Source organism: Rosa chinensis, chromosome 5 (assembly GCF_002994745.2).
Source record: "Rosa chinensis cultivar Old Blush chromosome 5, RchiOBHm-V2, whole genome shotgun sequence".
Lineage (NCBI taxonomy): Eukaryota > Viridiplantae > Streptophyta > Magnoliopsida > Rosales > Rosaceae > Rosa > Rosa chinensis.
The window spans coordinates 5157057-5173966 of NC_037092.1; the positions used below are offsets into that span (position 1 = coordinate 5157057).

At 38.2% G+C, this 16910-nt stretch overlaps 2 protein-coding genes across 3 annotated transcripts; both read left to right on the forward strand.

The window, feature by feature from the left end:
• The first annotated feature begins 2298 nt into the window (after nucleotides 1–2298).
• LOC112202813 (mediator of RNA polymerase II transcription subunit 16) lies at nucleotides 2299–11857 on the forward strand. The gene is made up of 17 exons (XM_024343828.2): nucleotides 2299–2866; nucleotides 3274–3342; nucleotides 3769–3857; nucleotides 4180–4292; nucleotides 4455–4556; nucleotides 4715–4805; nucleotides 4924–5520; nucleotides 6086–6704; nucleotides 6829–6908; nucleotides 7103–7185; nucleotides 7730–7966; nucleotides 8590–8761; nucleotides 9162–9682; nucleotides 9925–10101; nucleotides 10483–10860; nucleotides 10956–11320; nucleotides 11430–11857. The coding sequence occupies exons 1-16, from the start codon at nucleotides 2610–2612 to the stop codon at nucleotides 11100–11102; spliced, it is 3732 nt and encodes a 1243-aa protein (XP_024199596.1). The 5' UTR covers nucleotides 2299–2609; the 3' UTR covers nucleotides 11103–11320; nucleotides 11430–11857.
• A 576-nt stretch (nucleotides 11858–12433) lies between these two features.
• Nucleotides 12434–16766, forward strand: LOC112202721 (trafficking protein particle complex subunit 13). Of its 2 annotated transcripts, XM_024343726.2 has the most exons (12): nucleotides 12437–12848; nucleotides 12958–13042; nucleotides 13123–13253; nucleotides 13336–13438; nucleotides 13543–13557; nucleotides 13876–14021; nucleotides 14138–14327; nucleotides 14901–14975; nucleotides 15203–15319; nucleotides 15704–15748; nucleotides 16075–16173; nucleotides 16359–16766. In XM_024343726.2, the coding sequence occupies exons 1-12, from the start codon at nucleotides 12556–12558 to the stop codon at nucleotides 16377–16379; spliced, it is 1320 nt and encodes a 439-aa protein (XP_024199494.1). In that variant the 5' UTR covers nucleotides 12437–12555; the 3' UTR covers nucleotides 16380–16766. The 2 variants fall into 2 exon arrangements, with proteins under 2 accessions (XP_024199495.1, XP_024199494.1); XM_024343727.2 differs by lacking the exon at nucleotides 15203–15319 and having other exon boundaries at nucleotides 12434–12848.
• Nucleotides 16767–16910: the final 144 nt, after the last annotated feature.

The window sequence follows — 16910 nt, forward strand, 5'->3', positions numbered from 1 at the left end:
GGACAATGCGTTGAGAATATAACATTAAAATACGACTTAACAAATAAATACTACTACGGGTGTTCTCCGCGGAGTCGGCGCCTACCAAGCGTACCTCGAGACCAAAGCACTGATGCAACTTTGAAGTCAATGGCTGGAGATGAGCTTCGTGTATTTGGATCGATATCAACCAGCCACGTCTTCACGTAATCTATTCTCTCAAAAACTCATCCACGAATTTTGCTCTTCTGTTCCTAGTCTTCCACACCTCAATCAAATTTATCGTAATGAATGGTTAATCTCTACATCAGTCATCTTTTAGTATTTTTCGTGTGGGAGGAAAAGTTGTACAATACGTATCAAAACCAGGGAAAACAATATTGATTATGATAGTGATAGGCATCAAGGAAGACTAATTATGCAGCAAAATAAAAAGGACCAAGTAAACAAAATATATGTAATTATAATCACATAAAAATATCTTTGGGTTTTCACAGCTATTTGTCAACAAATGCCTCCCATATTTGTCAACAAATTTCAAGTTTTCAACTATATAAAAGTCGTGAGTAGCAGAATAATTCTTCATCTAGACATAAGAATACGCTTTTTGGTATATACCAGGTCAAACGTATGTTTGTGACTTTGTGGGAACAAGCAGAACAGTATAGATTTTAAAGACTTCGACTGTTACAGCGTAACTAATAGTTCATAATTTTATGGTTTCATGTCACTTCCTATTTTGTCAAGTTGAGGAACTAATGTTTAGATTCCGAAACTGTTCTTCATGGTGCAAGAAAATAGTACGATCAGCTACATGATTTAGTGTTTTCGAGACATTTTAACGAGCGCATTGTTTTCGGTTCAAGAGAAAGAAAATATATAAAGAGTTAAAGTATCTGGGAAAAGTTTGTTTACCAACTCCATCTAGATCTGCACCTGAGCTGGACACATATCATAATTCTAATTCTCCTTCCACATGGCTCTGATTCTCATTTACCTTTCTTCATTGTTTCACTGAAGTGGAGAGTTAAATTATCTGGGAAAAGTTTGTTTACCAACTCCATCTAGAACTGCAACTGAACTGGACACATATCATAATTCTAGCTCTCCTTCCACATGGCTCTGATTCTCATTTACCTTTCTTCGTTGTATTTACTAAAGTTGAATTCTTTTGACCAAACAGGTCTCCTGCTCCACATTCTCCCCATTATCGATCACTACAATTGCCAAGCACATGCTGCAGTCGAAATCAATTTGTTTTTGTTGCTGCATGTGCAGCTTGAATTCATGTCTCTCTGCACTAAAAATGAAAAGCTTCCTTTCTTTCTGCACTAAAAAGTCCAAAAGTTGTTTGTTTTACTCTTTCTCAATAGCTTCATCATTAGGGCGGGGGAATAGTTTGCTCTGTGCTCAACATATATATGGCTCTGTGGTTGTGGTTGTTAGTTTGACTAGTTGAACATTGAGAGCTCTATTTTGTTTTGCTTGAAGTCTGATAAGAAGCGAATACTTCAGACCAAAAAGATAAGAAGCAAATACTCGGCACATATCAGCGAACAAGTTTCAACATTTGATCACAAACTAGTATTGTTTTTTCGATTTGTAAAATTTGGTCTCCTTTTTCAAGTTAGTATAATATGAAATGGCCAAGATTTCTTCTCTTCACAAACCAGGCCATACAGCAAGTGAGCCAGAGACAAAGAAGCACATCAGCAGACCAACATGTCTCCTCCTTTCCCAATCAGACATGCATTTTTTATATGTAGGAGATTCCTTGTGCTGCTGACTTTTTCCCATGATTCTGTGTCTCTCCTTCCTCTTAATCTTTCCTATGGAATCATTTATCTTTTCATACACGTTAAAATTAAGAATAAAGACACCGTTGAAAAAAAAAAAAAAAATTAAGAATAAAGACGCATCTCGCTTAATTATATAGTCATTCATACTAAGATATAGTTTCGACCAACCCTCTATCAATTATGTGTTTTGATTATACTTAACATTATGTTGATTTAGTGCGTAACTGTAATACTAAGATATAGTTTCTATTAATTATGTGTTTTAACATTGCATTGCTCTAAACACATACAACGAAGTGACTAACATTATTTCTCTTCAAACTAGACATGTAATCAAATAATTCTTAAAAACGACATAGTTTTAGATACAACACAAATCTTCAAAGACTGAAATCATCTCCCCGATAGGGTCAAAATTTTGCACCTTTCTTTTTGAAAGTTTGTATATTGGGTTTTGTACCAGTACTAATTCCCCAATCATCACAACACAGTGCCAAAGTCCCAAACTAGAGTACAAAATCCCAAACCCTAGGCCCCAAATTTCACCAACACCCCAGAGAAATTGGGTTCCGAATCACATGCCCTTGTCCACCACCCAAACCCTGAAACCCAAAATTCCCAAAAAGAAAACAAAATCCAAGCCCCAATTCCACCCACTCTCTCTCTCTCTCTCTCTCTCTCTTTCTCACACTAACCCCACTCTCTCTCTCTCTCTCTCTCTCTCTCTACACAGTGATATCTGTCGCCTTCAACTACGACTTTCCACCACTTACATTCTTCTCTTCTGCTTTGTCAATTTGTATATATAATTCGTTTTAGGGTTTTGGGCAAATGAGTCAAGTCGACGAAGCTGACGACGAGCCCAGCTTGGCTCAGTCAATTGAAATTGAACAAAAACCCCAAACCCCCAACCCTGAACAACCACAAGAAGAAGAAGAAGAAGAAGAAGAGCCCCAAAACGACGACGATCCGATGGAGGAAGACGCCTCCTCCGTCAGCCCATCCGCCGTCTTCTGTATTGGGCTCAAGCAGCCCAGGTCCGATTTGCTCCACAAGATGAGCGTCCCTGAGCTTTGTCGCAATTTTAGGTATCTTTCATGGAATCAAGATCGATTTTTTTCCTGTTTTGAATTGGGTTTAGGTTAGTTTTGGGGCACACATTTTGATTGGAATTGGGTCTGGTGTGGTTTGGAATGAAGAAAGCGATGGAATTGTACTGGTTTTGAGCTCACTAAGTTTTGAATGAATCAAAAAAAATTGAATTGAATTAGGTGAGGTTGGTATTCGGTGTTTGTGATTATATGGAAAGTGTTGGTGTAGTGGAAAATTGCATGCAAGTGATTATGGTTCTTAATCATAGAGACATGGTTCTACTGCAGTGGACGAAATTCGGGATCTAGTGATGATATACATAGTTTTGTGTTAATTTGATGTTGGCAGTTAGTCAGTTACATATAGTTGGCTTAATGCATACTCTTTTTGTTTGTAATTGCAGTGCGGTTGCTTGGTGCGGGAAGCTGAATGCCATAGCTTGTGCCTCAGAAACTTGTGCAAGAATTCCAAGGTCAGGATTGTTTGTCATTCTTCGCCCTGTCAAGCGAATGTCTCACTAGCTGGCACAGGATATGTTGGATTTCTTTTATTATGAGATATGTGTGATTCTCGGAAGCTACAACTTGTTTTATTGTTTGATTCTGAGTTTTAATTGGATATGAGAAAGAACTATTCAAGGAAAATGGAGGTTCTCTCTTAGAAGATTTAGGAATCGTATCCAGCTTTTTACTTCTCCGTATCCTTCCTAATTAAAGTTATTTTGCATCCTTAATATTCAATGAATTGTAATGTTGTTTCCAAATCACTAGTGTAAAATAAGCTAGTGTCCGCAAATTAAAGTTCAGTTCTTAATATTCCTAATTCCTCTAGTGTAAAATTTAGCTAGTCTGGGTTGGTAGGGTTTTGACTTTTGTTTGTGTAATTGTTTTTGCTGTAGTTCTAATGCAAATCCACCTTTTTGGATTCCCATTCATATCGTAATCCCAGAGCGACCAACTGAGTGTGCAGTATTCAATGTTAATGCAGGTATTTTCTGCTGATTTATTCTGCTCTTATAAGAGCCTTTGCTTCTTCAGACTGTGGGTAGTTTTGCTGCACCATAACTGGCCAGTAAATAGCTTGATAACAATGAACAACTGTAATTCATTTAAGTACCTCTACTCCTCTAGTGGAGTAATAATATTGTTTTTTAAAAAACAGCCAACATATGATCTTAAAGTTAGTTGCTTCTGAAGTTATCCTAGTTGCACATTTCCAATTACGAAGTTTTGATGGTCATTAAACTGTTTCCATGATGCAGAATATATAATGAAAGTTGTTAATTTAATGCCTTTTGAACATTTTGCAGATTCTCCTCGTGATTCTGTTCAGTTTATTGAATGGTCACCCACTTCTTGCCCTCGTGCCTTACTGATTGCTAATTTTCATGGGAGAATAACGATCTGGACTCAACCTTCTCAAGTAAGCTACACTGGATGGATGGGTTTTTTTCATATTTACATATATGATTTTTCAGATTAGCAATGATATTGGCTACTATGAGCATTTAATTTTCATTTTTTTTATCTCACTAGTATTGGCGAAGCTATTATCTAAATGTGTATATCTTCTATCACTGTACAGGGGGCAGCTAATTTAGTACGTGATGCTAGTAGCTGGTTACTAGAGCATGAATGGCAGCAGGATATTGCAGTTGTTACAAAGTGGCTATCAGGGGTGTCACCGGTAAGCGCTTTTCTTCTCCTTTACTCATCTTAAACGAAATATATGTTTGTACTTTGTTAATATGTATTCACTACAAACTTCCATTTTGTGAACTATATTACCCTTGATGTTCTGATGTTCTGTTTTTTCCTTTTTGTTACCCTTTTTCGATGAACCAGTATAGGTGGCTTTCCTCAAAATCAAGTAGTCCTTCAAATGCGAAGTCAACTTTTGAAGAAAAATTTCTTTCACAAGAATCCCAGAATTCAGGTATTTTTCATCTTTGCGACCTCTCGTAATTTCAAGTTCTTTGATATGATCTACATTCTGTAATGTGAGTGTGCTTGGCATCTGATGCAATATTTGTTTCTTTGTTTTTTTGTTTCAGATAGGTGGCCAAATTTTCTTTGTGTCTGTTCTGTTTTCTCGTCAGGCTCTGTTCAGCTTCATTGGTCTCAATGGCCTCCTAATCAAAGTACTGCAGCACCAAAGTGGTTTCAAACGAGCAAGGGACTCTTGGGCGCTGGGCCTAGTGGAATCATGGCTGCTGATGCTATCGTAACAGATAGTGGTGCTATGCACGTTGCAGGTGTTCCAATTGTAAACCCATCTACTGTTGTTGTTTGGGAGGTCACTCCTGGCCTTGGCAATGGATTTCACGTAACACCGAAGATAACCACAAGCAATGGGGTCCCACCTTCAATAAGTCCACCCAATTGGGCAGGTTTTTCCCCTTTAGCTGCATATTTGTTTAGCTGGCAAGATTATCTAATATCCGAATCAAAGCAAGGGCGAAAGCAGACAGATTCAGATTTCAGTGATACTGTACCACTCCATTGCTCTCCAGTTTCAAATTTTTCAGCATATGTGAGCCCTGAGGCTGCAGCTCAATCTGCAACAACCACCACGTGGGGATCTGGAGTTACTGCAGTTGCGTTTGATCCAACTCGGGGTGGTTCTGTCATTGCTGTTGTCATAGTTGAGGGTACTACTTTAGTTCTTTCTTAAAACCTTCTGTCCTTCTCTAAATTCAATTTCAGGCTATTGGTATAATAAAACAAGCATTTGTTTATTTTCATTGTTAATACCTAGTCTAGAATTGTAGATGTACATTCGTCCCACATATTTACTCCGTAAGTCACTTGTAAGAGTTCTAGGTTTTGTAAACTGTCTTTACTTTTTGTTCCTCTTGTTGATGGATATGAGCTTTTAGGGTTTAGGGTGTGATATCCTTACATCCTTGCATATGATGAATTTAACAGAATCATAGCCTATTTTCGTCATCATTATTCATACTGTTGGAACACCACCTTGGCCAATCTCCTCATTTCTTTTAAGTTTCTCTCTTTAAGTACTTTTGATGTAAAACCTACTTTCATCAAGTGTTTATTGTCTACCATTTGTTGTGTGTATTTTCCGTGTACAGCTTAGTGGGTTTAGGAGGTCGAATTATTTATCATGTATTATGGATAAGAATCAAATCTATCTTAGAATACATGGGCACAGTATACAAGTAACATAAAGTGTATCCTTTGTTTTCACCTGTGCAGGACAATACATGTCGCCTTATGATCCAGATGAGGGTCCTTCAATTACAGGATGGAGAGTGCAACGCTGGGAATCATCCGTTCAGCCAGTTGTGCTTCATCAAATATTTGGGAATCCCACTTCCACTTTTGGTGGGCAGGCACCCATGCAAACAGTTTGGCTGTCCAAAGTGGACACAAGTATACAACCAACTAATGATTTTAAAAGTCACCAAGCAGCTGCAACAGGAGTAATCTCTGAGCCAAAGAAGACACCTGATTCTAGCATTGAGAAGGCAAAAAGAGTCAGTTTTGATCCTTTTGACCTGCCAAGTGATGTTAGAACTCTTGCTCGAATAGTCTATTCTGCTCATGGTGGTGAAATTGCTGTTGCTTTTCTTCGGGGCGGGGTTCACATATTCTCTGGTCCAAACTTCACACCTGTTGACAACTACCAGATTAACGTTGGATCTGCAATTGCTGCTCCTGCCTTCTCATCGACAAGCTGCTGCTCAGCTTCTGTTTGGCATGACAGTAGTAAGGACCGTACCATTTTAAAAATACTACGTGTTCTTCCACCCGCTGTTCCAAGCAGTCAAGTGAAGGCGAACTCATCAACGTGGGAACGTGCAATTGCAGAAAGGTACTTTGTACCTTTGAAATCTTGAATCCCCCACAATTAGTACCTGTAGATGTTTACGTACATAGGTAGAGGTTGGATGAACTAATTAGTTTGTATGTCATTAAATTGGCAATTGTCATGGCAGATTTTGGTGGAGTCTTTTGGTTGGAGTTGATTGGTGGGATGCAGTTGGGTGTACACAGAGTGCTGCCGAAGATGGCATTGGTAAGTTAGGATTTCTTTTGTTGTATTACTGTTAGTAATGCATGGTAATTGGGCAAATATTCTTTCAATCTTTCTATATGCATTTTAATGGAAGGGGCTTTCTGTTCTTCCAAGTCATTTATTCATGCTTTTTACGATAGTTTCTAAATGATGCCTTGCGCCTTTTCTGACATTGCTATTTGTTTATGGTGCAGTTTCTCTGAACAGTGTCATTGCAGTATTGGATGCAGATTTTCATTCTCTTCCTTCTACTCAGCACAGACAACAGTATGGTCCTGTAAGTTTCTCTGAAACATAGATAAGTAGTTGTAAAGCTATGTAATTTGTAATTTCATAAAATTCTGAACTTGGATGTCTTCATAGTAGGTGGAATTTAGTTGCTTCTCTCCTCTTTTCAATTGTATACTCTCCCCTGGATATCTTCTTTTTAAATTTTAATGACTAATTTTCATGTTTGAGGTTGAAGGTCCTAAAAGTGTCTTTCGCTTATTATATAAAAGAAAGTTGTCTTACAATTGTTTGAAACTGATTTTTCCCACTGACTATAATGAAAAAAAGCATGCAGCATTTTGTCTTTGTTAGAGCTTTTATTTCAACTCAAGCCTGCAAGTATAATTTTTTCTTTAAAGACTTGAGTTTTCATCCACCCTTGATTTGCATGGTTGCATCATGGCTTTTTAGTTCTATTATGATCTTTATCCCCTCTATTTGGGTTTGTGACGGGGTTGTAGTTTATGCACCATTATAATGCCGGTTTTAGTTTCTTATCTTCTTAGACCGGTTTTATTGGTTTGACTAAGAAAATTTTACATGTTATGCAGAGTCTAGATAGGATAAAATGCAGGCTGCTGGAAGGCACAAATGCACAAGAAGTTAGGGCAATGGTTCTAGACATGCAAGCTAGGCTGTTGCTAGACATGCTTGGGAAAGGAATTGAATCGGCTTTGATAAATCCATCTGCTTTGGTACAAGAGCCATGGCTGGCATCTGGTGAAACTTTATCCAGCATTGATCCTGAAGCAATGGCTGTTGAGCAAGCACTTGTGTCAAATATTCAGGTTGGTCGTTGATTCTGTTCATCTCTTCACTCTTGAATTTTTGGCTTTTTGTGTTGAGGGTTATTCAATGAAGATCCGGATGCTTTCATATCGCATATCATCTGATATGATACTCTGCTGTTACTTGCGGATACCCAATATCCAATATTTTCAAAACGTATTGGTTAACATTTAGAACCTTGACTTTATGATACACGTCCACACTATCTACACCCATATTCTAAACTCAAAGCATGATCAATTTGCAGTTCTTTTAATTTTTTAATCTTTTTTGAAATTACTAGCTTTCTTTCTAGTACTAATGAGATGCAACAGCAAAAGGCCAACTATTGGCAACCACAAAGGAAGAAAAAATGAGCAGAAAAAGATGAAGAACAAATGACTCACAAAATTGTCAATTGTTTGCATTGGATGAGATGCAACCCCACATATATATATATATATATATATATATATATTTTTTTTTCAGAAAAGAAACGTAAAATGTAATGTAGTATTTTATTAGCCCAAGTTTGCCCCACCCGCGTCCTTGAAGGTTTGCTAATGTGTCCACAGATATCAATAATTTAAGATTTTCCTTCAAATTTCCTTTTTTCTTTCCTAATTTTTCCATTGTAATACAGGCTTACGTTGATGCAGTTCTTGATCTAGCTTCACATTTCATCACTCGGTTGCGGCGCTATGCTAGTTTTTGTCGCACATTGGCCAGCCATGCTGTTACTGCTGGCACTGGTAGCAATCGCAACATGGTAGCTAGTCCTACCCAGAGTACGGGTTCTCCTGCAACTAATCAGGGTCAGTATGCACTTACCTTTTTAGGGAAAGCTAAAAAGATTAACTCTATTGTTGGGTTCAACTGTAAAGCTAAAAAGATTAACTCTATTGTTGGGTTCTCCTGCAACTGTAAAATGATAAAAAAGAATTGTGATTCAAGTTAAACAATGGTGTCATTCAGAAGTGAACAAATATTGGTTGATCCTGAATGCCAAACCATTTAGTAATTAGAACTTTCAAGGCAGCTGCGTGTTTGTGTAGCATGCTTCTTCTTACAGAAGTAGTTGGGGATAATTTGTTCTTTTTGTAATAATGTTATGAACGAGCAGATTTAAAGTATATTATACCTCTCATTTGGTCTCCTATTTTGTGTTGCTTTGTTGGAGCATATCTTTGACAATGTAATGCCATGCTTTTTCAGGAGGTCAAAATGGACCAACATCTTCCACAGGAAACACCCAGATGCAAGCTTGGGTACAAGGTGCCATTGCCAAGATCAGTAGTACCTCTGATGGAGTGCCCAATTCCACCCCAAACCCCATCAGTGGTCCATCTTCGTTCATGCCAATAAGTATAAACACAGGAACATTTCCAGGAACACCTGCTGTTAGGCTGATTGGGGATTGCCATTTTCTTCATAGATTATGCCAGCTTTTGCTTTTCTGTTTTTTCTTTCGGCGAACTCAGCTACCCCGTTTTACTGGGGCTGCACAGAGAAATACAGATGCAAACATGCAAAAGCCTCAGCCTGGGGCTCCTGGGAAAGTGGAGGAAATCAGTTCTGTATCTGTAAAACCATCCTCAACCATAGTTAGACCGGAGGAGAGTCAGGTAGCTCGGGCTGGTCAGATCATACCTGCAGCAAAAGGAGTTGAGGAAGGACCTGCTGGAAGGTCAAGATTAGGTGCTGGAAATGCTGGTCAGGGATACACTTTTGAGGAGGTAAAAACTGAATGCTTTTTTATTTTAAATGTGCACACAGATGATATCTAGTTTTAATTGTTTATGTTTATATATAGCTTAATTTCTACAATATTTGATCTGTAAATTGAGAGTACCTTTTTTTTCAATTTCATGCCTCAATAGTGCATTTTACACACTGAGGGCATTGTCAGTTAATTTAAGAATTCCTCCGTCATACTGTAAGCAGAATCTAGAATGATGTATCTGTTACTGTGATGTAGGTGAAAGTCCTTTTTCTCATCCTTATGGATCTTTGCAAAAGAACAGCAAACCTGGTTCATCCATTGCCAGTTTCTCAGGTGGGAAGCGGCAACATTCAAGTGCGGCTGCATTACATTGATGGGAATTATACTGTACTCCCAGAAGTGGTGGAAGCATCCCTCGGCCCTCATATGCAGGTATTGTTGGATTTCCTGAAAGACAACCAATTATGATGCAATTACATAGGGTGTTACCCTCACTTTTCATCAGTAATGGTGTCGAGTGAAACTGCAAAAAATGAGAATTGTAGACAGCTTCAGTTTTGGTGTATACCAGAAACCATATGCAGCAGGATATGCTACTGCTTGATCTTCCATAAGTGGGATTTGTGGTAAATTTGAAATCCCAGGTCGTAGTTGGAATAACATGCTTAGAAAGTGGTTCTGCAGCTTTCTTTTCAAGTGATTGCTTATAATTTCTGAAAAATTCCATATAGTAATTTATAGTTCTTTCTCATGCAATATGTCAGGGTGGAATTCCTCTCTAATATTCTTTCTTTTCTCTGATGGGTGCTACAGAATATGCCCCGGCCTAGAGGTGCTGATGCTGCTGGTCTGTTACTCCGAGAATTAGAACTCCACCCTCCAGCTGAAGAGTGGCACAGACGGAATATGTATGGTGGGCCTTGGTCTGATCCGGATGATGTGGGCCTTCTAGATGATACTCCCAAGCTATGTAATTCTCATGACCCAGTCGATTTGGGATTGATGGAAAGTTCTGATGTCTATTATGGAGCCCGTGGCCTGTGGCCGAGGAAGCGCAGAATGTCTGAAAGAGATGCAGCTTTTGGCTTAAACACATCTGTGGGTCTAGGGGCATATCTTGGTATAATGGGATCACGGAGAGATGTTGTTACTGCTGTATGGAAGACTGGTCTTGATGGTGTTTGGTATAAGGTTCGATATGAAAACTCCCTCTGCTTTCTTTTCACTTCCAAGATTATTATTAGTTTGTTCTTCAGTTTTAATTTTCTGCAACTATGCATATGCAGTGCATCAGATGTTTACGGCAGACTTCAGCTTTTGCTTCCCAAGGTGCTACTAGTCCACCTAATCAAACTGAGCGGGAGACTTGGTGGATCAGCCGCTGGGCTTATTGCTGTCCTATGTGTGGTGGAACATGGGTTCGAGTTGTATAAGACTTCTGAACTGACTCAAGTTATTTGTTACGCGGGTTCTTTCTTTTACTTTTTTATATGTGGTGAGATCCACCGTGGAGGTGCATAAGACATTGCTGATCATTGACAACTAACGATACACTGGCTGCTGATCATTGGTGGCCAAGTCATGTAAGGCAGGACGGTATATAAACCAGACAGGCGTTTGTTAAGGCGACCAATAGTAGAAGATTATCTCGGTGAGCAGTCAATATCTGTTAATACTTGCTATGCAATTGTTTTTCTTATTAAAGTTAAACTCTGTCAGATTTTGTGATGCATTACGTCAATTTTCTTGATTCATTTCAGGTTTCCATTTTGTGGGTTGCAGCCCTGACCTTGATGAATATGTTGTACTCAGATCGCATATTACACTAGCTTAATAGTTGTTGCTGGGGGAATAAAATGGAAAGTCTAGCCTCAGCGAAAGTTCATATGACCAGTTTGGTCTTGACTACTCCCTCCAGTTATTATGTTGATACGTAACAGGTAGTAGTATGAACTCCAATTTATGAGCCATGGGTGTGAGGGCAGTGGTTCCCTCAAGTCTATAACGCGAGTCATCGCCATTCGTGAATGAAGCAAATGTATATGACCCCTTTTTTTTTTTTCTGGGTTCTGCTTTTTCAGCAAATGGCCTGTTGTAAAATGGAGGTTCATCACCTCAATGTCAAATCAGCTTTCTCCTTATATATAATCTCAGTTATGTAGATTGGCCATATAAATTATGGAGGTCTTATCCTTGTATTATTTCAATTACTGCAAAATGACAGTTCAAAAACGAAAAAACAAAAAAAGGGAAAAGAGGGTCATTACATCAGGATCTAAGAATTGTTCAAGCAATTCAAGGAACAAACATATACATGAACAATCAAAATGAATGATTAAGATTAACATAAGTTCCAAATGAAATGAAATTATTTCTGTCATCAAACTTCTAGGTCTTCGAAACTGGACAAGTATTTGTTTTTTTTTTATTGTTAATGAATGGACAAGTAATTTTATGAACAGTGTCACGAGGAAGATTTGACTGAAAATTTAGATTACTTGTATGCTTGATGCGGAATATGGTTAAAAAATGAATCTCACAAGCGATTGACTAAAATAAAATAAAAATTATATACTAACCAAGATTTAACTGCCTTCTATAATATAACGTTCAAGTTCCCTGTCGCATCAATATTTGTAGAACTACTACATAAATTTAAATCAAGTTATACATCGATGTATTAATATACCGTAAAATTTTTCGAGTAAAAACATCTGTTGGATAAAAAAAAAAAAGAGAGAGTAAATTATTCGTGAAAATAGTATTTGCCGGGAACTGTGACACAAAAACAGTGTGTCTCTGAAAGAAAGAAAGAAAGAAGAAGCGTTGAAATCTCGAAGCAAACCGAATCCCTTTAATCGGAGAAGAAGGCGACGACGAAGCGCGATGAGTAGCACCGGGCAAGGTGGACCCCACTCACTGGCCTTCAGGGTGATGCGTCTCTGCAAGCCTTCATTCCAGGTGGACTCTATTCCGCTCCTGCTCGACCCCGCCGATCTCCTCGTCGGCGAGGACATCTTCGACGACCCGGTCGCCGCCGCCCAGGTCCCTCGCCTCCTCGACAGCCACGTGTCCTCCCCCGACTCCTCCGATCCCAGCTACCGCACCAGATTGCTCCTCCACCACCCCTCCGACTCCATCGGCGTCTCCGGCCTCCTCGTCCTCCCCCAAGCCTTCGGGTCTCTCTCTCTCTCTCTCTCTCTCTCTCTCTCTAGAACCTTCTTCTTCTTCTTCTTCTTCTTCTTCGGCTTTGTTTAGTGAAATTGTTCATCTTTGAAAATTTTGCAGAGCAATTTACTTAGGGGAGACGTTTTGTAGCTACATTAGCATCAATAACAGCTCCAATTTCGAAGTCAGGGACATTATTATCAAGGTCCGATTTCGAAATTTCGAAAATTTTGCCGTAATTATTATGGTTTTGGTGAAACAATGATGATCTGTTGGAAATTGTAGGCGGAGATGCAAACAGAGAGGCAGAGGCTTGTGCTGTTGGAGACGTCGAAATCGCCGGTTGAGTCCATTCGTGCCGGAGGGCGTTATGACTTCATTGTTGAGCATGATGTGAAGGAACTCGGAGCTCACACGTAAGCTTGCTCATTATCACTCATCACCATTGCCATTGTTGCTTTGCATTCTCACTCTCTTGTGTTTGTGTTGATGTTTTAGGTTGGTGTGCACTGCGTTGTACAATGATGGTGACGGCGAGCGTAAATATCTACCGCAATTCTTCAAATTCATTGTGGCAAATCCTCTTTCGGTGCGGACTAAGGTATGAATTATGCCTTGGCATTTGCATCTGCAGTTTGAATCTTATTCCTCAAATGACAATGTTTCACTAATGCTAAGGGAATTTGAATTTGATTTGATGTGCAGGTCCGTGTTGTTAAGGTACGTTGAGGTTCAATGAGTCTGTTTGCTGTAAGTTTGAAAATTCAGTCTTTTGGATATAAAATACAAGTTACATATCACATATACATTGGCATTTGGAAACAAACATTTATAATTGTCCCTTGAAAAGCATGCATATGCTACATTGGACGATCTAAGCTTGCATATCCTTCAGGCCTAAGTAACAACTCTGATCTTGTTCTTAACTGTTTGGATGCCCTCTCATTTCTGTTTTATATATATATATATATATATATGTATTTTGATTTAAGCATTTGCCTGCAATAATCCTCCCTTTGATACCTGCATTCTCACCAGGAAACTACTTTTTTAGAAGCTTGCATTGAAAATCATACAAAATCAAATCTTTTTATGGACCAAGTTGAGTTTGAGCCTGCTGGGCATTGGGGTGCAAAACTTCTAAAAGCTGATGAACACCATTCTGAGATGAAATCTCAAACAAGGTCAAAATAATATGCCTTTTGTCAGCAGAATTTCAGTTCTGCCTTATTCTTATTTCTTATCCTTCTTCAAGTCTAAGATTGGTGTTACCACTCACATTTTGAGTTATTGATGACAGAGAGATGTTTAAGCCACCGGTTCTCATCAGATCTGGCGGAGGAGTTCGTAACTATCTTTATCAGTTAATATCACATGGCTCTGCCCAAACGAAAGTGGAGGGAAGCAATATTCTTGGTAAACTTCAGATAACGTGGCGAACAAATCTGGGTGAACCTGGTCGCCTACAAACACAGCAAATTATGGGCACTGTGAGTTTTCAATTTTGACATATATATTAACAAGGAGGAATGTTGGTCCACTATTTGTTTATTTCATTTTAGCTCTGCAGTGTTTCATTCTCTTAGGAAAAATCTGTTTAATTAGAATTCCATGTTCTAATTGAAGATATATATTAATATGCACATAAAATTTATCACTCCTTGTCTCCAGTTATGTATAAATTCCAGGCTTATGCAATATTAGACAAATTGAGAATAGGATGTTTTTTTATTTATTATTTATTATTTTTTAAATTCACTAGGACTATCCTTGGTTAAGTTTAGTTCACAAATCACATGCATAAGTTGCTTGCCGTTTGAAGTTTGTAGTTTGAGGTTAAGTTGAAATTTAAATAATTTGATAACTTAAAAATGGAAATTGAGAAGTTAAACTTGGTAGAGTTTACTGTTTTAACATTCAAAATATTTAATTGTTTTGAACTACATTGCAAGAAAGGACATTTATGGACTTTATCATGTTTAACAGATTATTGCTTTGGGTTAATATTATGCCTAGAGGCTTAAATGGATATCACATTCATCCTTTTGATATACTATTTACAGCCCATAACACGAAAGGATATTGAGTTGCAAGTTGTGGAGATACCATCTGGCATCAAATTGGAAAGACCCTTTTCGGTAATCTACATCTTCTTGATGTCTTATATGTGTCTGGTTAATTAGGTTACTGCAGCTTGAGTGCTTGACAATGTATATCAGAAATTACCATCTGTGACTTCTTGTGGCTGTTGAACTTCATTCTTCCCCCATATTTACGTACTTTACTCATCATTCTTCAGTATATGAAGTTGGTGACAATAATTTAACTAAATGAGTTGGTGCTAACCAACTGAAATGTCATGCAGCTACACTTGAAATTAGCAAATGAGACAGAAAAAGAACTTGGCCCTTTTGAAGTTTCTTTATCAGAAGATGACTCACGCGAGGAGAAGGTTGTCGTGATTAATGGTCTTCAAACTGTGGTAATGTGTTGAATCTTATTCTCATATCGAAAATTGTCTTCACTGAGTCCTTTCGTTTATAAGGTTGGTCTGCCTCGATATAATCATTTCACATCTACTCCAATAGCTGCTCTAAATGTAAAACTCTCATGTCAAGTCAAGCATTTTTTATTGGCCTCGTTGAATGTTTTTTTCTTTTCATTTTCTATTGCTTGATATTGTAGGTTTACTGTATGTAATAGACCTCATAAACTCTTTGAACTTTGAACCAAGTCAAGTAGCTTACATGATTTTTCTTGATGAAAGATAAAGCAAAGAACCAAGAGTTAAATATCTATACTCATATTTTGAAATTCTACCTATAAGTGTCTAGTTAACTGATCTATGAATTTGAAATGTGTACAGGTATTTCCCAGTGTTGAAGCATTTGGTTCCAAGGATTTTCATCTGGTACGAAAAATAATCTGTCAGCTTATTTAATGTCTCAATAATGATCGATTAGTAGGATGGTTTCAATGGAATCATCAGTAAATATATCTTTTCACACCATGACATTAGACCTTTTACCTAAAGTTCTGGGGTTGGGACATCATTCTATATGCCTAGCCTCGCTTCGATGCATGGGCACGGGCGTCTTTTGCCTCTCTTGCATGGGCTAGCTGTTACCTCATGTACTCTACTACCAACATTGGATTATGATTTCATATCTAAAACAATTTGCTTATGATTTTCTTATATGTTGAGTAATTCCTTAGAGCTTCTCTTTGTCAATGCAGAACCTCATTGCTACCAAACTTGGAGTTCAGAAGATCACAGGCATTACCGTTTTTAACACAATGGAGAGGAAATCATACGACCCTTTGCCAGATGTAGAGGTTAGTTTTCATTTTCTTAAAACAATAGTTAAGGTACCTGTCAGTTGGAATTATTTCATCCAACAGCTACTAGCATGGCTTTTTCCAAGAGTTATGCCAAGGCATTTGCCTTTCCCATCTAAACTCTAAAACCAGCTACTTTTGGTTATTGTTCTGTTCTGACCAGTCTTCTGGACTTGTTGCAGATATTTGTGGATCTGGACTGATTATCCCATAGTTGTGACCGGTTTTGCTTCCTGTCTTTTGAGGACATTTATCCATTATGGTTAGAAAGGCAAGCCGCTAGTTCACTGGGTTGGTAAGTGGTGATGCTTACCCCTCCTAACCTTTGAAGACTTGCTTTAGCAATGTCTTTTTCCACAAAAGGGTTATCCTAGCATGTGACACCTCGATTCTTTGGGTATCAAATGTAAAGTTGGAAGATTAGAATGCCCAGAAGCTGGCTTCCACATTTAGTTGTGAGGAAGGAAATTAGTCTGTAAAAGATTTAGCTGATTAGATTACAGACTTCTTATACAATTTTCTTGGAAACTATTGTTACATCAGAGATCTATTGAAGTACTTAATTTGAATGAACTTCAGTTTCATCCCTACTTATCCTTTCCATTTAACTCTGTTTTGTTATGAGTTGTAGATTTAGACTTTTTATTTTCCAATGGATAGGGTTGAGACTTCTCAGTGGTGAATACCATCACTTGAGTATTGCATGTTTTCCAAGTCTTTACCAAAATGATGAT

What these genes read in the sequence shown, in the direction of transcription:
- LOC112202813 (XM_024343828.2), top strand. Translation starts at nt 2,610, where the DNA reads ATGAGTCAAGTCGACGAAGCTGACGACGAGCCCAGCTTGGCTCAGTCA. An exon ending in GAGCTTTGTCGCAATTTTAG is followed by an intron (nt 2,867 to 3,273) that starts GTATCTTTCATG and finishes TTGTAATTGCAG; the next exon opens with TGCGGTTGCTTGGTGCGGGA. An exon ending in ACAAGAATCCCAGAATTCAG is followed by an intron (nt 4,806 to 4,923) that starts GTATTTTTCATC and finishes TTTTTGTTTCAG; the next exon opens with ATAGGTGGCCAAATTTTCTT.
- LOC112202721 (XM_024343726.2), top strand. Translation starts at nt 12,556, where the DNA reads ATGAGTAGCACCGGGCAAGGTGGACCCCACTCACTGGCCTTCAGGGTG. An exon ending in AAGGAACTCGGAGCTCACAC is followed by an intron (nt 13,254 to 13,335) that starts GTAAGCTTGCTC and finishes TTGATGTTTTAG; the next exon opens with GTTGGTGTGCACTGCGTTGT. An exon ending in GAGATGAAATCTCAAACAAG is followed by an intron (nt 14,022 to 14,137) that starts GTCAAAATAATA and finishes TATTGATGACAG; the next exon opens with AGAGATGTTTAAGCCACCGG.